Genomic DNA, 16,109 nt, shown 5'->3' on the forward strand with positions numbered 1-16,109 from the left:
TATGGCACTTTCTAGAAGGTAAAACGGCTGCTCCCCTTCCCCAGAGTCACCAATGTCAGGCGCTTGGCTGCAGATATCTTAATGTCATTACACAGTCCCTTGTAGGAGAGGGAGCAGTTGGACATATGGCAGTGGGTGGCAAAGCTCTGATTTCAGGAAGTGCTTATTTTTAAGAAGGTTGAGGGTGTTTAACCTTACATAGGAGCCAAGATGAAACGTGGCATTGGGACACAGGAATAATGTGGATAGCGGGTATACTGGGGACGAGCCACACACCCCTGGGGGGGAGGTTAACCCCCACTACAGGCTGCTTAGGAAGCAGAAATAGTTGCTAAAGTGCAGTTTAAATAAAGTTGTAAAATATACCGAGTCTATAGTGGAGCCAGCACCTTCCCTCGGTGTGGTGGGACACGCCAGCACTGCCCCTGATGCTCCCGAGGCAGGTCTGCGCTGGAAGCATCCGTACTGTGGACCAGGGCAAAACACAGGTGCAAACAGTTGTGCCACTAAATTAGGGCACAGGGTTCGACAGGCACCAGGATGTCCCGAAACTGAGTGTGAATTCACATTGGGAAGAGAGCTCCCCTCCGTCGGGAACAGACAATTCCCACGGGCCTGGCAAAGCGACTTCCTCCATCTCCCACCCTTCCCAGAATAAACAGGGTGGTGCCGCTGCCTGAGCACGGCGAGCTCTCCCTCTCGCTCACCCACCTCGCTTTAATTAGATAAGTGAGAAAATGTGATTCTGTTTCTCTCCTGGAGTTTTCCCCCGCTTTCTCTCCCCTTTTGTCTGAGCTCGTGGCTTATTTTGAAGGGGAATAATAATTAGAACATGTTGCCCCCTTTCATCAGCTTTAACGTTAATGTCACATATCAAAGCCGATGTCACTTTTCACTCTTACTCTTCCTTTTGCTCAAACAGCTAGAAAAAGGCAGCTCTGTGTGTGTGTCTCTGCACGACTGTGCGCAGTCGCGACTCGGGCTCATCGCTAATGGCATTAAGGGTACATATAATCGCAGTGTTTTTCACCAAGGGATTTGAAGAGTACGTACCATTGCAGCATCACTAGAAGACAGGAGAGGTTTTTATAAACCAACGCCTTTTCGTTCCAGCTCTTTTAAGCACTATAGTCAAGGGTGAATTTCATTTAGCCTTGCTGATTTAAGAATATTCAAGTGATTTAGGCAATCAGCAGCCTTTTTCTTTTGGATTCTCCCTTATGAAGGCTTCCTAGCTCCGTTAGCTGTGATTGTACTAAATATCCTGTTACTATTATCCTTTTCATTTAAGACGGGAATAAGCACCATACAGCATTTCAACCTCCCTAGTATCTGTTATTTGCTCTCCATTCTCTCTTGTCTCTCCGTTGTTCCTTATCGAGCTATGAAATATCGACTGCACCTATTGATGTTATGGTTTTTATTAAAACAGCAGAATACCTGCGCAGGCCACATTGCCAAATTCATCAGACAACAACCTCCAGTCCCTGGAGTTGCGGTTTACGCTGTAACTCGAAGGATGTTTTCCTCTCGCTACTCGGCTGCAGGCGCTGGCTGGACAAGTAGAAAGATTTCTCAGGTCTTTGCTGGGCACCACCTACGACTTACTCTACAACCTGCATCACACGCCACGGTGAAGCAGAGAATATTAATGCTCCTTCTGGCCTAAAATTGGGAGTTCTCAACTCATAGACGTGGAGTCCATGCTTCAGCTCCTTGAAAATGGATACCGTTACGCAAAAATCTAATGAATTTATTGCTTAAATGCTAGGGAGGTTTTTGAACACCATCAGGACTGTTTTTTCAGGTGACATGAACCTCAGCATAGCTCCCGTTGGATGAAGGGAGATGCTCAGGTTTTGCACCAGCAGAGGATCTTAGCCCATAAACTCCTCGCTGAGTGGTGATGCTGCTGGATACAGGGAAAAGAAAAATCTTAGAAGATCTTATCTTTCCCTAATTACCTAAACATTTTGGGAGAGAGATTCAGCTCTAGATTCAGACACCTAAATAGGTACGTACAAGCAAGTATTTACTTGTCAACTAGACATGTGTAAACTCACGTTATAATTAATAGAGATTTAGTCAACACACTTAACACAGTCCCCAGAGCAATCTGAGTTGAGTGGCTGCATCACGCACTAGGGGAAGCAGAGAACATCAGTGTCGCCTTCTGGCCGAAAACTGTGAGCCATCGGCTCCTGGGGAAGGCAGCGCATTCCTCAGACCATGCCACATTAATTTGTCTACAGCCAGATGTCAACCCAAACTGGAAGGTGATTACTTCTTCTCTCTGGTAGGAATTTTTGTGTCCACCTGGCCTGGGGATTGTGCTGGGAAGGTCGTGATCACACTACGAGTGAGCCTAAATGTTATTGGTGGGTCAGGGTTGACTCTCAGGAATATGTGATCAACACGATACGCTGTATTTTGAAGTTGACCCTTTCAAGTCTTTTCCCTAATAATCTGTTCATACGTAAGTTTTATCCTGGAGAAGAGAAGGCTCTGGGGAGACCTTATTGCAGCCCTTCAATATGTCAAGGAGGCTCATAAGAAAGATGGGGACAGACTTTTGAGCAGGGCCTGTTGTGACAGGACAAGGGGTAATGGTTTTACACTAAAAGAGGGTAGATAGAAGGAAGACCTTTTTCACAATGAAGGTGGTGAAACACTGGCCCAGGTTGCCCAAAGAGGTGGTAGATGTCCCATCCCTGGAAACATTCTAGGTCAGGTTGGACGGGGCTCTGAGCAACCGGATCTAGTTGAAGATGTCCCTGCTCATTGCATGGGGAGGGGATTGGACTAGATGGCCTTTAAAGGTCATCCCAAACCTTTCCTACCCAAACCATTCTATGATTATATGATAAATTACCCCCATCTCGTCAGGCAGGCTAGAGCTTGAGCAAACTAGATTATGAAACAGCTGAACGCATTTTTTTGTTCCTGGCTGGTAGTTTGAGTGAGGACATTTACTTTGCTAAACTTTTTGTGACATTTCTTCTCCTACTAATTATATCGTTATTATGAACGCTTGCTTGCAAGTAGGCTTTGTTCTGGTATCTTCTAAATCTCAGTTACAAAACCCTCTTCAGTATCACATTAAAAATAATCTTTTTATCCTCAAATCTCTAATCCAGTAAAATCCTCACAGGTATTCTCTGAAAGGAGTCTCAGTGTGCTCCTGCATAGACTTGGGCTACAACAGTATACAGTTAGTGCGGAGGAAATATGTTTACCGCTACAGAGTGAAATTTCCTGCTTCTTAAATGCTACTCTGGAAAGCTCTCAAGATTTTTAACATTTTTGAAGTAATGCCCAGAGAGGTTAAAATAATGTTTCCCTTATGCCTTATAACTCATCTGTCTCTCTAGTTTACTGCTCTTCCTACAAAGGACCCTTTGTGCTATCTGCCTAAAGAAAGAGGCTTCAGCTAGAAACACAAATACAGAAGTTAGATTACCCACATTACTATAAGGTTTTGCTCCAACAAACTGCTGTTCCAGCTCTTATCCATATTTTAAGAGAATTTTTAAAAACATTATGAAGTAGGAATATATTTGATTCATCTGAGAGCTACGAAGGAGATTTATGTCATCTCACATAAAACTGGGTTCAGCCTCGCCCCGTGTTCTCACACATCTCATTTCTCAGATGGAGAAAGCCACTGGGGATGGATCTGAAGCAGCATCAGCTCCCCACTGCATAAACCTCCTTCAGATGAGGAGAGGGCACTCTAATTAAACAAAACCCACCCAAACCAGCAGATGCTAGCCTTTAATGTCTACCCCGTGGCCACATAACCAACCGCCAAGCTGGCTCTGCCAATGGGGATGGCTGGGGACGCGGCGTGGTCCCCAGCAGGGAGCGGCAGCATCAGCAGTCCCTCCCCGCAACCATCTCCAGCCCAGCCCAGGCTTCCCCAGCGGGTTACCCAACCTGATACTCAAAATATTGCCAGCTCCAAATTTCCAAGGGCAAACCCAGCAGGGAACTAGCTAGTTTGGGGAAGCCAAAGCTGTTGGTGCACTGCTTTGCCATTCTCAGAAATACGCCTTTTTCAGCTAGATTTCCATGGTGCTGCCCTGCTACTTAGTAATGAGGGTACTTGCTTTGATACATCTAACCCTGGGTATGACAAAGACATGCCGTGTTTCCAGTAACCTCCTGCACATTCCTACGCCCAAGGTCACATCCAAGCCCAGCCCAAGCTCCCTGTAGAGCTTGGTATTGGAACTGCAATGCTGCCTTCAGATTAAACCAAAAGGCTTCACAGCCGACAGCCTCATAGTATCATGAGATAAACACGTGGCAGAAAACCTGGTTCGCAGGCGCTGGGTTCAGCCGGTGGCTTGGTGGCAGGATGCCACGTGCATAGATCTCATGCCTAGCAAGAAGGCAAGCGCAGCCCCTCTGTCTTCCTGAAATAAGGTTTCAATGTGACATCTTTATGGCAGCACAGCTGACTAAACACTGTAATGTCACCAGTGCTGCATAAAGCGAACTGCTGTCCTCTTCTCCGAGCTGTTTGCAAAGCAGCACACGGGCAGGTATTTCTAGCAGTAACACGATGAGAGTTTTTTAAATATGCAGGAAGATAAATCATGGATCCATCATACCTGGAATTTACCTGATGCTGAGGCTTAAGAAAACTCTGCTCTCACCACACAATCTCGATCTTGCTGACTAAACTCTATCAAATAAACCCCCAAAATTCCCCCAAAGGTTACTACAGAGGCGAGTGGTGTTTTGTTTATGGGCAGTCGCCTATTCAAACACCCGTATGGACACAGGTGCACCACAAAAGCATGCTGCCAACAACAAAATGGCAGAAGCTTGTAAAATGCTTCATAAACCCAAGTAAACTCCTGGTACATCGACCCCTACAACACACCGACACAGGAATCCATGTGCAATAATTCTCCAAAATGCTTCTTGATCGTGGTGTGAAACAATTTTGTTTCTGGAGATCCATCCTGAGTGCCGGGGCCACGTGCAGCACAAGGCAACGCAAGTGAGCACGCGTGACGAGCTGCTTGCATACGTGTGTCTTTTTAAGGCCATTGCTTCAGCAACAGCAGAGAACTATTTTGCAAAAAATAGGAAAATATATTGGAAAAGCCACAAATTAAGATGCTGAGAGGACTGGGAGACAAGGGAGCTCCTCAAACCAATTTAAACTTCTGAGAAATAATTCAGAGGATTTTCAGTCAAGGGTATCCCTTTAAAAAAACTGAGAAGTTTAGTACGGGAGGAATTTAAAGAACTGCTAATGTCACCTGCATCATCTTTTTTTTATTTAATGCAGTTTCTTCCTCCAATATATGGCTAAAGGCATGTTCCTGCACTGATTCTGTTCCTGCTGCTGCCTTTTCTTCTCCCTCTCTAAGGCTGTACAGGCTCCAAGTGTGTCTGCAAAAGCCTCATTTAAATCTGAGCTCTTTGAGCATCCCATCCCTGGGAAATCACAGGGGTTACTGCTCATCCCTTGCGTTTTACACTTTCAGAGAAATTGGAGCTTCTTGCACTTTCATAATGGCATCTTTTTGAATTCGCCTGCTCTTCCCACAGATGCATTTCAAAGCATCAGGGTAGTCTGGGCTTTTCAAAGAAACCTAATTGAACCGTAATAGAGTGTTAGTGCCTAATTCACTTAGGCTCCCTTGGAAGCTTCCTTTTCATACTTATTCCTGCACTGCTTTCCTGAAGCTTAATGCCCTTAAGTACCTTGATTGATCAATTAATTTCCTATTATGATGAACTTACATGCTTGTATTGGGTATCAGCATCTGAACACATCATTGCCTCCCTGTTGCCACAGAGCAGAGTTGGGATTGTGCTTGTTCCCTGTCAGATTCTCCATTTTCTTGGAGCAAGCCACTCTTCTGCATAACTTGGGAACTCTTTAAAAAACGCCACCATCTCAACAGCCTAACCAGAGACCAGAGATCTTCCATCTGCTCTCTCACAGCTACTGACCTCTTCTTATCTGTAGGATCTTGCCTCTGAACTGCCATTCTCTGTCACTGCCAAAATATAGCTCATGGGCATTTGTAATTTTTTTGACATAATTCCTTTTCTCCTTCTCTCTACCACCTTTCCTTACCCTTACTGCCAGATACAGGGCTTTCACGTGGGCTTTGTGTTTGCTTAGACTAATTTGCCAAGTCTCAAATTCATCCCAGTGGTCCTTACTGTTGTTACACCCCTTGCATCCTTCCAGGCAACTCGACTCCTTGGGGCTTCAAACACTTGTAGATGTTTATCCTTCTTTAGCTGTCATTAGGCCAAGTCATGCATATTCACATCTTTTAATCTTTTTTTTCTCACATCAGTTCCTTCAGTCTTTTAATCATTTGTGTTGCTCTTCTCTAAATTACCTCCAATTTGTCTACGCATCTCTGGTTCTCAGGCACCATGAAGATGCTGTTTAGACAAATCTGCCTCTGAGGACACAAGTTCACAGAAGGCTTCTTAATGCCTTTATAGTGGAGACATTTCATTTTTCTGCTGGACACCATGATTTTAAACAGGGTTTAAAAAAAGGGCATGTGATTATAGCCTTGCAGAATGCAACAAAAGGTGACTGCCATTCAGCTGAGCCTCTCATCTGTCACTCGTTGCTGCAGTACCTGCGCCTCTTTCAGTGCTGCTCTGGGCAACTTACTGAAATCTTTGTCCTCTCCTCACTTCTTGTCCCTCCTTGGGGCAAGAGGGAAGCTTCATGCTCTGGGAGTCTTGTTTTCCCAGGCTTTCTGTTATTAATAAACATGTCTCTATGTTTTTTATGTCACAGAAAACAGATACAATTTTGGACTTGAAGCAGAAGGTGGGAAAATTTCCAATGAGCTTTGGTATGTCCGTGCTCTGGGCAGGCAGCAAATTACTGCACATCCAGCACCTTCACGTCACAGAATCACAGAATCACTAAGGTTGGAAAGGACCTTCAAGATCATCAAGTCCAACCATTAACCCAACGCCACCATGTCCCCTAAACCATGTCCTGAAGCACCACATCCACACGTTTTTTGAACGCTTCCAGAGATGGCGACTCCACCACCTCCCTGGGCAGCCTGTTCCAATGCTTGACCACCCTCTCGGTAAAGAAATTTTTCCTAATATCCAATCTAAATCTCCCTTGGCGCAACTTGAGGCCATTTCCTCTCGTGCTATTGCTAGTTAGTTGGGACAAGAGACCAACACCCACCTCACCACAACCCCCTTTCAGGTAGTTGTAGGGAGTGATGAGGTCTCCCCTCAGCCTCCTCTTCTCCAGACTAAACAACCCCAGTTCCCTCAGCTGCTCCTCATCAGACTTGTGCTCCAGACCCCTCACCAGCTTCGTTGCCCTTCTCTGGACACGCTCCAGCACCTCAACATCCTTCTTGTAGTGAGGGGCCCAAAACTGAACACAGGATTCAAGGTGCGGCCTCATCAGTGCCGAGTACAGGGGCACAATCACTTCCCTACTCCTGCTGGCCATACTAGTTCTGATACAGGCCAGGATGCTGTTGGCTGTTGGCCAACGTCTTCCCCACCCTGCGCTGACGCTGACGCAGCTCTGTGCAGCTCCGGCAGTCATCAGTACCAGTGGAAAATATGGCTCGTTATCCACCGGATCCTCCCAACAGCCCATGTAGGAGGCATCCCTTCCCTCCCGCTTATAGTGTAAGAAAAGGTGAAACAACCTGCCCAAGGCATGCAGAGAGCTGGGTATGAGCTCAGGTGAAGGCTGCCGGGGGCCTCGCAAGTATCTTTGCTTGCTCGGATGGCTCAGACTGTGCTCGTTTCCAGACAGTAAAGCCTCCATTATACAATATATTTTTTGCATGGGTTTGCCAGAGTTGTAATAAGCTTATCAAGGGGATAACTGCTAGGATAAACCCTACAATCTTGTCCATCAATCAGGAAGAGAAATAAACAGAAAAAACAGTAAATTCAGCTTTGTCAGATGTGTCAGGTGGCCGCAGGCTTTCCACTCTGACGAGCAGTCAAGAGGACTCCTACAACCAGCGCTCTGCATCCGCTGGCACAGGAAATCACCTGCCTGGTCCAGACCTCACATCACAGGCTGCTGGTTTTGTTTAAACCGATTTTATGCAACTGCACTACCAGCAGCACTAAAATAGCTCCGTAAACATTACCATGTGAGCCGGCGCGCTGCTCCAACGCATTGGATACAGTTATTTACCAAATCCTAGCTTAACACATATGTCATTCTCTGAACTGCCTCTTTGTCTTATGTAGATGGATCAGTAACCTTTAAAGCACTGTTATTCTCTCTTGGTAACAAGGCTCGGGTGCTGTTTTTTGTAATGCCACAGAGCACTTTTATAAGCACCGTAGAACTTCGTATGAGCACAATTTGCAAAATCAGAAGTCGGTCAGAGTGCAGCTTTTCAACTTGCCTTGCAAGCAAATCCTGGTTCCTTCCCTGTCACTGCCCTCCAGCCTGGTGGGGAAGAATTAACAAAAGCAGAAAGAATTTGATACTCAGACAAGAGCTTTTAGAAAGGCAGAGAAGAGCAGGGAGATAGTGAACTCAACACTCTTCCAGGAAAGGGGGAAGATCCATTGAAAACCTCCTTCACAGAGGCTCTCAAAGAGGGGTCCGGACAGCAGGGGAGGCAGTGATGGGCAAGTTGTAAGAGTGCGGCACAAACAGCGGCGGTGTGGGGAACACAAGTGGTGAGATTTACTGTCCCCAGGCGTAAGCTTGCACTCCAGCGTGATACAAAGCCATTAAAGCACAAGGAGTTCTGCAGGGCCGCAGCTGCCCTGGTGCAGAGGGTGCCGATTTAGAGAGAAGGCTGCTTCTCCAAGCTCCTCTGCGGGGATGTCTCTGCTGAGCGAGCCCCTGCCTGGCTTGGCCAGGGAAGATGGACATGCAGGCGGGACGAAGAGCACAGACCTTTCCCTGTTTGTGCTAGACATCCACCTTCGGGAGAATCACCAGCTCAGTGCTTGGAAGAAGTTGCTGAAGAGGCATTTTTATGACCTGCCGTTGGTGCTATTGAAAATAAAAACGTGATGATAGAGCTTGGCCTGTCAGGCAAAGGGAGATGGGGAGAGGGGAGATATGAAGAAAGTGTGGGCCCTGGAAATCCAGGCCCTGGAGGATTTAACTGCCAGGACTGCCTTTGGGAGAGAGAAATAAAACCAGACTGGTCACATGAGGAGCGCAGTAGAGCAAGAGCCATGTCTTGGGGCTTTTGCAGTTCATGGCTAAAACCTCTCAAGCAACCCTTCCAACAGATCCCACCGGCTGGGTGCAGAAGCAACAATCCTGTTGCTGCGCTGGTGTCCTCCACGTGCTGGTTCCCCAACCAAAGAGTCTAAAAAGAGTTGAGTGAATCCATCTCACAAAACTGTGAATGAAGTCAAAATATCCATGCACAGCTCCTTCAGGAAGGTCCACCCAGCATTTGCTATTGCCATGGTCGCCCAGTTCTGCAAAGCTCTGAGCAGCCTGTGCATCTGACGGGAGCTTGGGTGGTGCACCTTGCTGCACACCAAGCACAAATTTTCACTCATCATCTTTATCAGAAATAAGATCTTAGATCTGGGTCTATCTTCCCTCCTATCCACTGTCAGAGCTATTTGTTCCTGGGCGTTGAAAATGCAGAAGTCATTATGGTAAAGATGGTACTTTTCATGGTAAGTATGAGCTCCTACTTTTAGAAAATAAGTACCTATTTAACTAAGAGATTTATAATAGATCAAGCAGTGTACAGAGTACAAGGAATGTGAGAGCTACGATCCAAAGAAACTAGTTTAGTGGTAAGATTGGGCATGAAAACAGTTATCTGCTTGGTATCTTTAATATTAATTTATTCAAGAACCTCATCTCTGGATAAATACAAATTAAAAATTAAAAGCCCTTGTAAAGTAATGCATGAAACCAAAGCACTACAGAGAAATTTGGAGAAGCAAATAAAACTGCCATCTTACTACAAAGGCACTGCAGACACAGGGCAGAGGGGAAGGCAACTTGGAAATAAAAAAAAAAACCCCGAAAACCGACCCAACTGCAACACGGAAGGAAGAGAGGAGGAGATGACAGTGGTGGCAGCAGCGAGAGTGGGGCAAGAAAAAACACCACAAAAAAATAAATTCATAACATCACCGCAGCAGGGTGCAGAAGGAAATATTTAAACCAGCAATTTTGAAAACGTAATCCAGACTGCCTGGTGCGTGACACCTTCTGTTTGCACCAGGCAAACAGGCTCCTGCCGCAGGGCTCCTGTACTCCGGCCCCTGGGAATAATCCCCGAGGTTGCATTAGGTTCAGAGCTCAGAGCTGCACAGAGCCGACTGCTGCCATCAAACTTAAAGCAAGGAGCAAAATAAAACTGTGTTTTTCAAGGCCAGCGAGAGCCAAAGGGGGCCCATTTCAGTAAATCAATGATATTGTGTAAATGTTTTAGGCAATAATACTGGGCAATACTAAATAGCATCCTCGGAATGTGCAGGAGTGGTCAGAGAGAGCAGCAGGTCCCCAGCCTGGCTGAGCTACATCACCCACTCACACAGGGCAGGTCAAGTTTGGAGAAAGCCCCTGGGGGCTGCCAGCTGCAGGCAGGGGCAAGGGGCTGAGCTGGCAGCAGCAGCACGGGCAGCCAGGCTTAGCCTGGCATGGAGTCCCCATCACCCTTAATGCCCTTATCCTCATCCAGCAGCCTGGTGTGGTCGGGCAGTGGTATTTCTCCCACTTTCCAGATGAGGGACAGAGATACAGCAGCATACAGACAGATATCTGCAGATACAGATTACATCCAATGATGTATTTAACATCCCATTGCACATTTAGGTGCTTGAATTCCCATAAAATCAAGAAGGTATAGACTTCCGTGACGTGGGATGGCATCAACAATGTGTGGCCAAGTATCTCCCTGAGTCCCAGTCTGGTCCATAAGCAATTGGACTGTCCTCCTTAAACCAGCCAAAACTGTGACCATGGATCAACAGAAGTCAGCCTTGCCAGGATAGACCAACAACTTTGGCATCCAAAGCAGTGGAGGGAGGGAAAACAACCTTCCCCTTCTGGGGGATGTGGAGAGAACTGGCCTCCAAATGGTGAGGTTTGGGGTTCAGACCACCACAATTCACTACCTGCGAATGCTGACTTGCAAGAGCTGCACTGAAGGCAAGTGGTAGGTTTTTAAATATCACCAGGGAAGTCCTCTGGTCCCTGGTGTCCCTCTGGACAATCATCAGCCTCCAAACAGTCATTGCTTCTAGCATTGGAGACAGTGCTGAGCAAAGTAATACACTCAGTTTCTTGAGTCAAGAGCAGACTGCATAGCTCAGATGGTTGACAAAAGGCTAACTCTAATAAATGTATAATACCCAAGGGGTTATCTAAGCAGCCAATAAGATACAGAATCTTTTATTTTCTGTACTGAAGTTACACTCATTCTGTATGTGGCATCAAAAGAAATACAGATTTTCTGACAGATTTATATTTCCCACTGTTACTAAAATGCATCCCCTGCTTAAAGCCGCAGCTCACACAACTCTAATCCTTCCTGATTTATCTCCAACCAAGCCTGCAGCCAACAACTGAGGCCCTAGCTTTGTACCATCCATGTCACAAACGAGATTTTGATTCTAAATGATCAGATATGGGGATCAGATTTTGTAATCACATACATTTTGTGCATAGCCTGCATACCCTTTCTCTTTTTTATCTGAACTGCCCATCCCATCTCCTACGCACCCTCATGTTTGAAATAGCACGGGGATGGTTTCTATTTTAAAAGAGGCATTCATGGGAACAGAGCAGAGTGAGGCTGCTGAGATTATTTTTACCTGAGCTCTGATTGCAGCATCCTTCTTAATCCACTTTATCACTGTTTCATACACCAGCTCCTCTGCTTTGGTGTTCAGGCTGTCATTGGACATGTAGGAAATGAAGTCGTCTTTTGAGATATTAAGGATCTCTTCTTGGTTTGCCACCTCTGGGAAAATCTGCAGGGCGTATGCTTTGGCCATGTTGTATAGTTCAGTGCACTGCATGGCTTCAGCCATGGCTAATATTCCTAAGCAGTTGCTAGCCGTCAGCTGTTTCTCTAAAAGGAGGGGGGAGGAAAAAAAAAGCAAGTGAGAATTATTAAAAGCAAGATTCACATTTTTACTGAGATTATGAAAAAAAAAAAGTGCCATGGACAAACCTCCAAACCTGATTAATTTCAGGGAGTTAATTAGAAGCAGCACCCTGGGTTACTTTAGGATTGGGGCTTAAAGTACAAAATCAAAGTCTGTCTAACATCTGAGCTGGGGATGGGGAGAGAAACGCACTGTCTGAGTTTGCTTTTTGTGTAAGCCTTCACAAGGCACTGGGAAACCTACTGACATAATAGTATCTGGGGCTTCCCGAGGGACGGGAACCCAGCCAAGAGACTGCTGCTATTTCTACCGCCTACAATGTTGCTTTAAGAAACAGCAAAGATGTAAACGCCAGTGCAGACACTTAAGAATAAATGCAAACAGCACTAAGGACATTTCTGAGGATGCTGCAGTCGCTTTATGATAATTTTTGCCCTGTTCAGCTACTAAGCTACTTAAAATAAAAAAAAAATCCCCCCCCTCCTTTTTTTTTTCAAAGGAACTTTGTTGCTGCTGAATGTGATGACATCCCTTATGCAAAACACAGATTATACTAACGCCTTCTGCTAAATGTTGTGTAGTGGGTTTCAAAGAAAATCATGCACAGAAGAGACAGCATTATCTCCTACCCAGCAAACAGAAGCAACGGCACACTGTGTAGCTTCGCATTAAAAGTGTGCTACGCCATCCATTTCACTGTACTTTTTTCCTTTTCAGCTATTCTGAAGAAAAACCCACCAATTTCAGACATTTATAAGAGGAAACCTCAGATTCTTCTCAGCTTTTGTTAACCAAGCCACTACTAATAGGCAGAATATATTCTTTTAAGAAATAGGACCAAGAAAAAAAATAAAATAAGAGAGAGACAGACTGCAATAGATCACAAAAACATCGGTACCAGCGGCAGGCTTCTGCACTGTCAGAGGAGAAGTATATCACATGTGGGCAGTGTCATATCCTAGTGCACTATTTCGGAGCACTGGACGGGAATGTGTGATAGCCCCACATCTCTTCAAACAAAACTCCCATCAGATTGCTTCTGCTGGAAATGCTCAGGGATTTTGCCCTACACCCAGCTTCTGCTTTCATTAGATTTAAAACCTGCACAAAATCTGTACGTGGCTTTTATTAAAATGGGATTATGACCTACTTTTTTTTTTCTTTTTTTTTTCTTTTTTTTCTTTTTTTTTTCTTTTTTTTTTCTTTTTTTTTTTAAACCTGATATGAGATTAGGGGTTTTGTGTTTTGTTGGGGGTTTTTTCCCTCAATCTTTTTATTTCCTTTTACAAACCCACCAATCTTGAAACTAGGTTATCTCATTTTGCATCTGTTGATTGTACTGACTCCAAGGAGTCCATTTCCTCAAGCAGACTGGAGCAGTGGCACTGTTTGCTGTCAGTAGATTTTGTCACTCAAAGACTGCCCAGAGACTGGCTACAAAGTAATAGCTATGAAGCACAAAGCTCCCAAAATTTCTGCTTTTCAAAAAAAAAAGAAGCAAAAACCTCTTCCAGGTTCCTTGGTTCTGTCTGTTGGCACAGTTTCATGTATACATGTGGCTGGGGGTAAAATAATCATCTAACAGAGCCCAAAACTCTCACCATCACTTGGCAAGCTCTCAAGTCAAAGACAAATCTGACAGCGCTCCACCTTATCCTCATAGGGTTTATAAGAAAGGTAATAACCAAGTTGGACTCATTAAGCAGCCGTTTACTGGAACACGATTGAAAAGACTTGCAAGAATGAGAGTCTTCTCCTTCAGGGGACTGGGTTTGCCCCTGTCAGGAGAGATTCCCATACCATCCCCAGCTGAGCCTGTGGTGTGGGCAGAGAAGGCACTGGTCATGACTGGTTTCTTCTGAGCTGGACAGGTTTTTCTACCTCTAACAATGCTGGGCAACTGATGCAGCCTTGTACAATGATGTCCAAGCAGTTCCATGTTGTACCTTTGAACTTCCGTCCTTCCTCTTCCCCAAGAAACCTCTCGGTGGCAGACCCAAATGACATTATCCCTGCCTGATTCAGCAAGTATGATAAGGCCATTTATCATATCTGAGGAGATGCAGATCGTGGTATATTCAGGAGGCTGCTGGTGCACTTGTTTGCACTGCATCACTTTTGATGCGATGAGCACCAGGCAAGGTGGGTGCAGTGATGTCTTTTTAAGATGAGGGCTGGCATGTGAACTAGAGGATTCAATGCAGGTGAGCAAGACAGAGGTTGGGGCAACAGCTATAGGAGGTATGGAAAGTCTCTATTCTGTGAACAGAAAAAACACACCCTCTATTTTTCATCTCTGACTCAAAATTTGGGGGTGAGATTGATTCTCTCGACTCCAGTTGCCTATGGTGCAACTCAGCAATCACATTAGTACACTGTACACTCATAAACAAACAATTCCAAGAAGCAATTTGGTAATATTTTAGAGTAATCTGGTAATATTTTGGATAACGACTTCAGGGTGAGCAGAACTGTGCCTTACCAATGCCTGCTACTCTTCACTGACTATAAAGGGAGCCTACATGACTATTTAAATCTAGACTTTTGCTATATAATATAGCCCCCAAGTGACTCTTTGCAGTCTGGGGGCACTTCTAGATGCTGACATGACAAAGACAGCTAAGGACCAGTTCTGCTCCACCTGCTCCTGAGCCATTTTCCTTCGGACGCTGACATGTTTACAATAATTGCTGTTTTTGCCACAGTGACACTAGACTTGTAACAACACATTTTTGTGGAGTTTCACCTTGAGCCCATTCAGAACATTACTGCTGGCTACTAAGCTATTCCCAACGCTCAAGGACAGTTCATAACAGGCATATGAGTAGACTTTAAGGATATCAGATGTAATCTAGTAGGTTCTCTCTGGCTTGAGGCAGTGCTGAAGAGCATACTTGTTTCTATCTATGTCACAATATTGCAGACCGGCAGCCAGTATTCTCCACTTGTGTTAAGACGTGATTTTGGAAAGGGATCCTGTGCAGAGTCATCATGAGATAATCAGCCAGGCAGACAGCTAAGACTGCATTTCTGGGAGTGCAGATTTGAGATAAAGTCAGAGAAAGATGGTATGTAGGAAGGGTTACTCAGGGAGATTGCAGCAACAGTAAGCCCCCTCTGTGTGCATTAAATAGTGTTTTTTCACTTAGAAATGCTTTCTAGATGATGACTTGGATATCAATAAAATTAGCATAAATTAGCATTTCCTCTTCATACTCTGTGTACATTCTGATGGGGATCTTATCGCTCAGGTATTCCTACTACTGTCAGAAGCATGTGAAGATGGGTGACAGGTGGAAGACTTCTGAATGCATTCACTGTCCAAAAGATTTCAACTCCCCTATGAGAGCGTTCCTCATTTCTCCTATCTCCAGTTATGGTTGATGCTTCAGTTTCTCCAGTGCTGGGCAGTGTGGTTCTCCAGCTGGCCCCAAATTCTCCACCTTGGATGAACTAAAAATTAGCCATAATACTTTCTCTTGAATTCATAAGGACCATAAAGGTCTCTTCTTGCCTCAGGTGCATATGCCTATTGCTGCAGATTTCACCACTGGTGTGTTGTTCAGTTTTTTTCGTATCTCCCTCTCATACTCTGCAAACTTTGTCTTTGTACCCTTTGCCTGGGAGACTAAGAAAATTCAGAGCTCCTGCTCTTTCCTATTCTCCTCCATGAATCTAACAGGTTCCACGAACTTCTTTAGACTTACGGAAGAATAGTTTTATTTTATCAGCAGCACGCTGAAGTACAAGCTCAGAATTCGTTCATTCCTGTGACGAGGATCCCTGCATCATGGACCCAAATCGTGATACCGATGAATTTCCTGAAATCCGATTTGAGCCATGACTGTGATGACAGCACAAAACAAGTACGAAAAAAAAAAGAAAGAAAAAAACCCTCAAGTCTTCAGCCGTATGGGTGGAGGAAATATCTATGATGTCCTGAGCGGTTTGCAAACATTTGCCCAGTTTATCATATGGCGCCTGCATGAACTTGTCAGCATCAC

The 16,109-nt window shown here is 45.1% G+C and overlaps 1 protein-coding gene across 1 annotated transcript in view; it reads right to left on the reverse strand.

The window, feature by feature from the left end:
• KLHL29 (kelch like family member 29) overlaps positions 1-16,109 on the reverse strand; it is a gene marked incomplete at its 3' end in the record, with an annotated part of 255,138 nt that overhangs the window by 39,294 nt on the left and 199,735 nt on the right. Inside the window, exon 6 of the mRNA XM_081998428.1 lies at positions 11,809-12,068. Within this exon, the coding sequence (XP_081854554.1) occupies positions 11,809-12,068 (260 nt within the window). The remainder of the gene's footprint in view (positions 1-11,808; positions 12,069-16,109) is intronic.

The sequence above is a fragment of the Phaethon aethereus genome, assembly GCF_964289735.1.
Source record: "Phaethon aethereus genome assembly, chromosome: 3".
Taxonomy (NCBI): Eukaryota; Metazoa; Chordata; class Aves; order Phaethontiformes; family Phaethontidae; genus Phaethon; species Phaethon aethereus.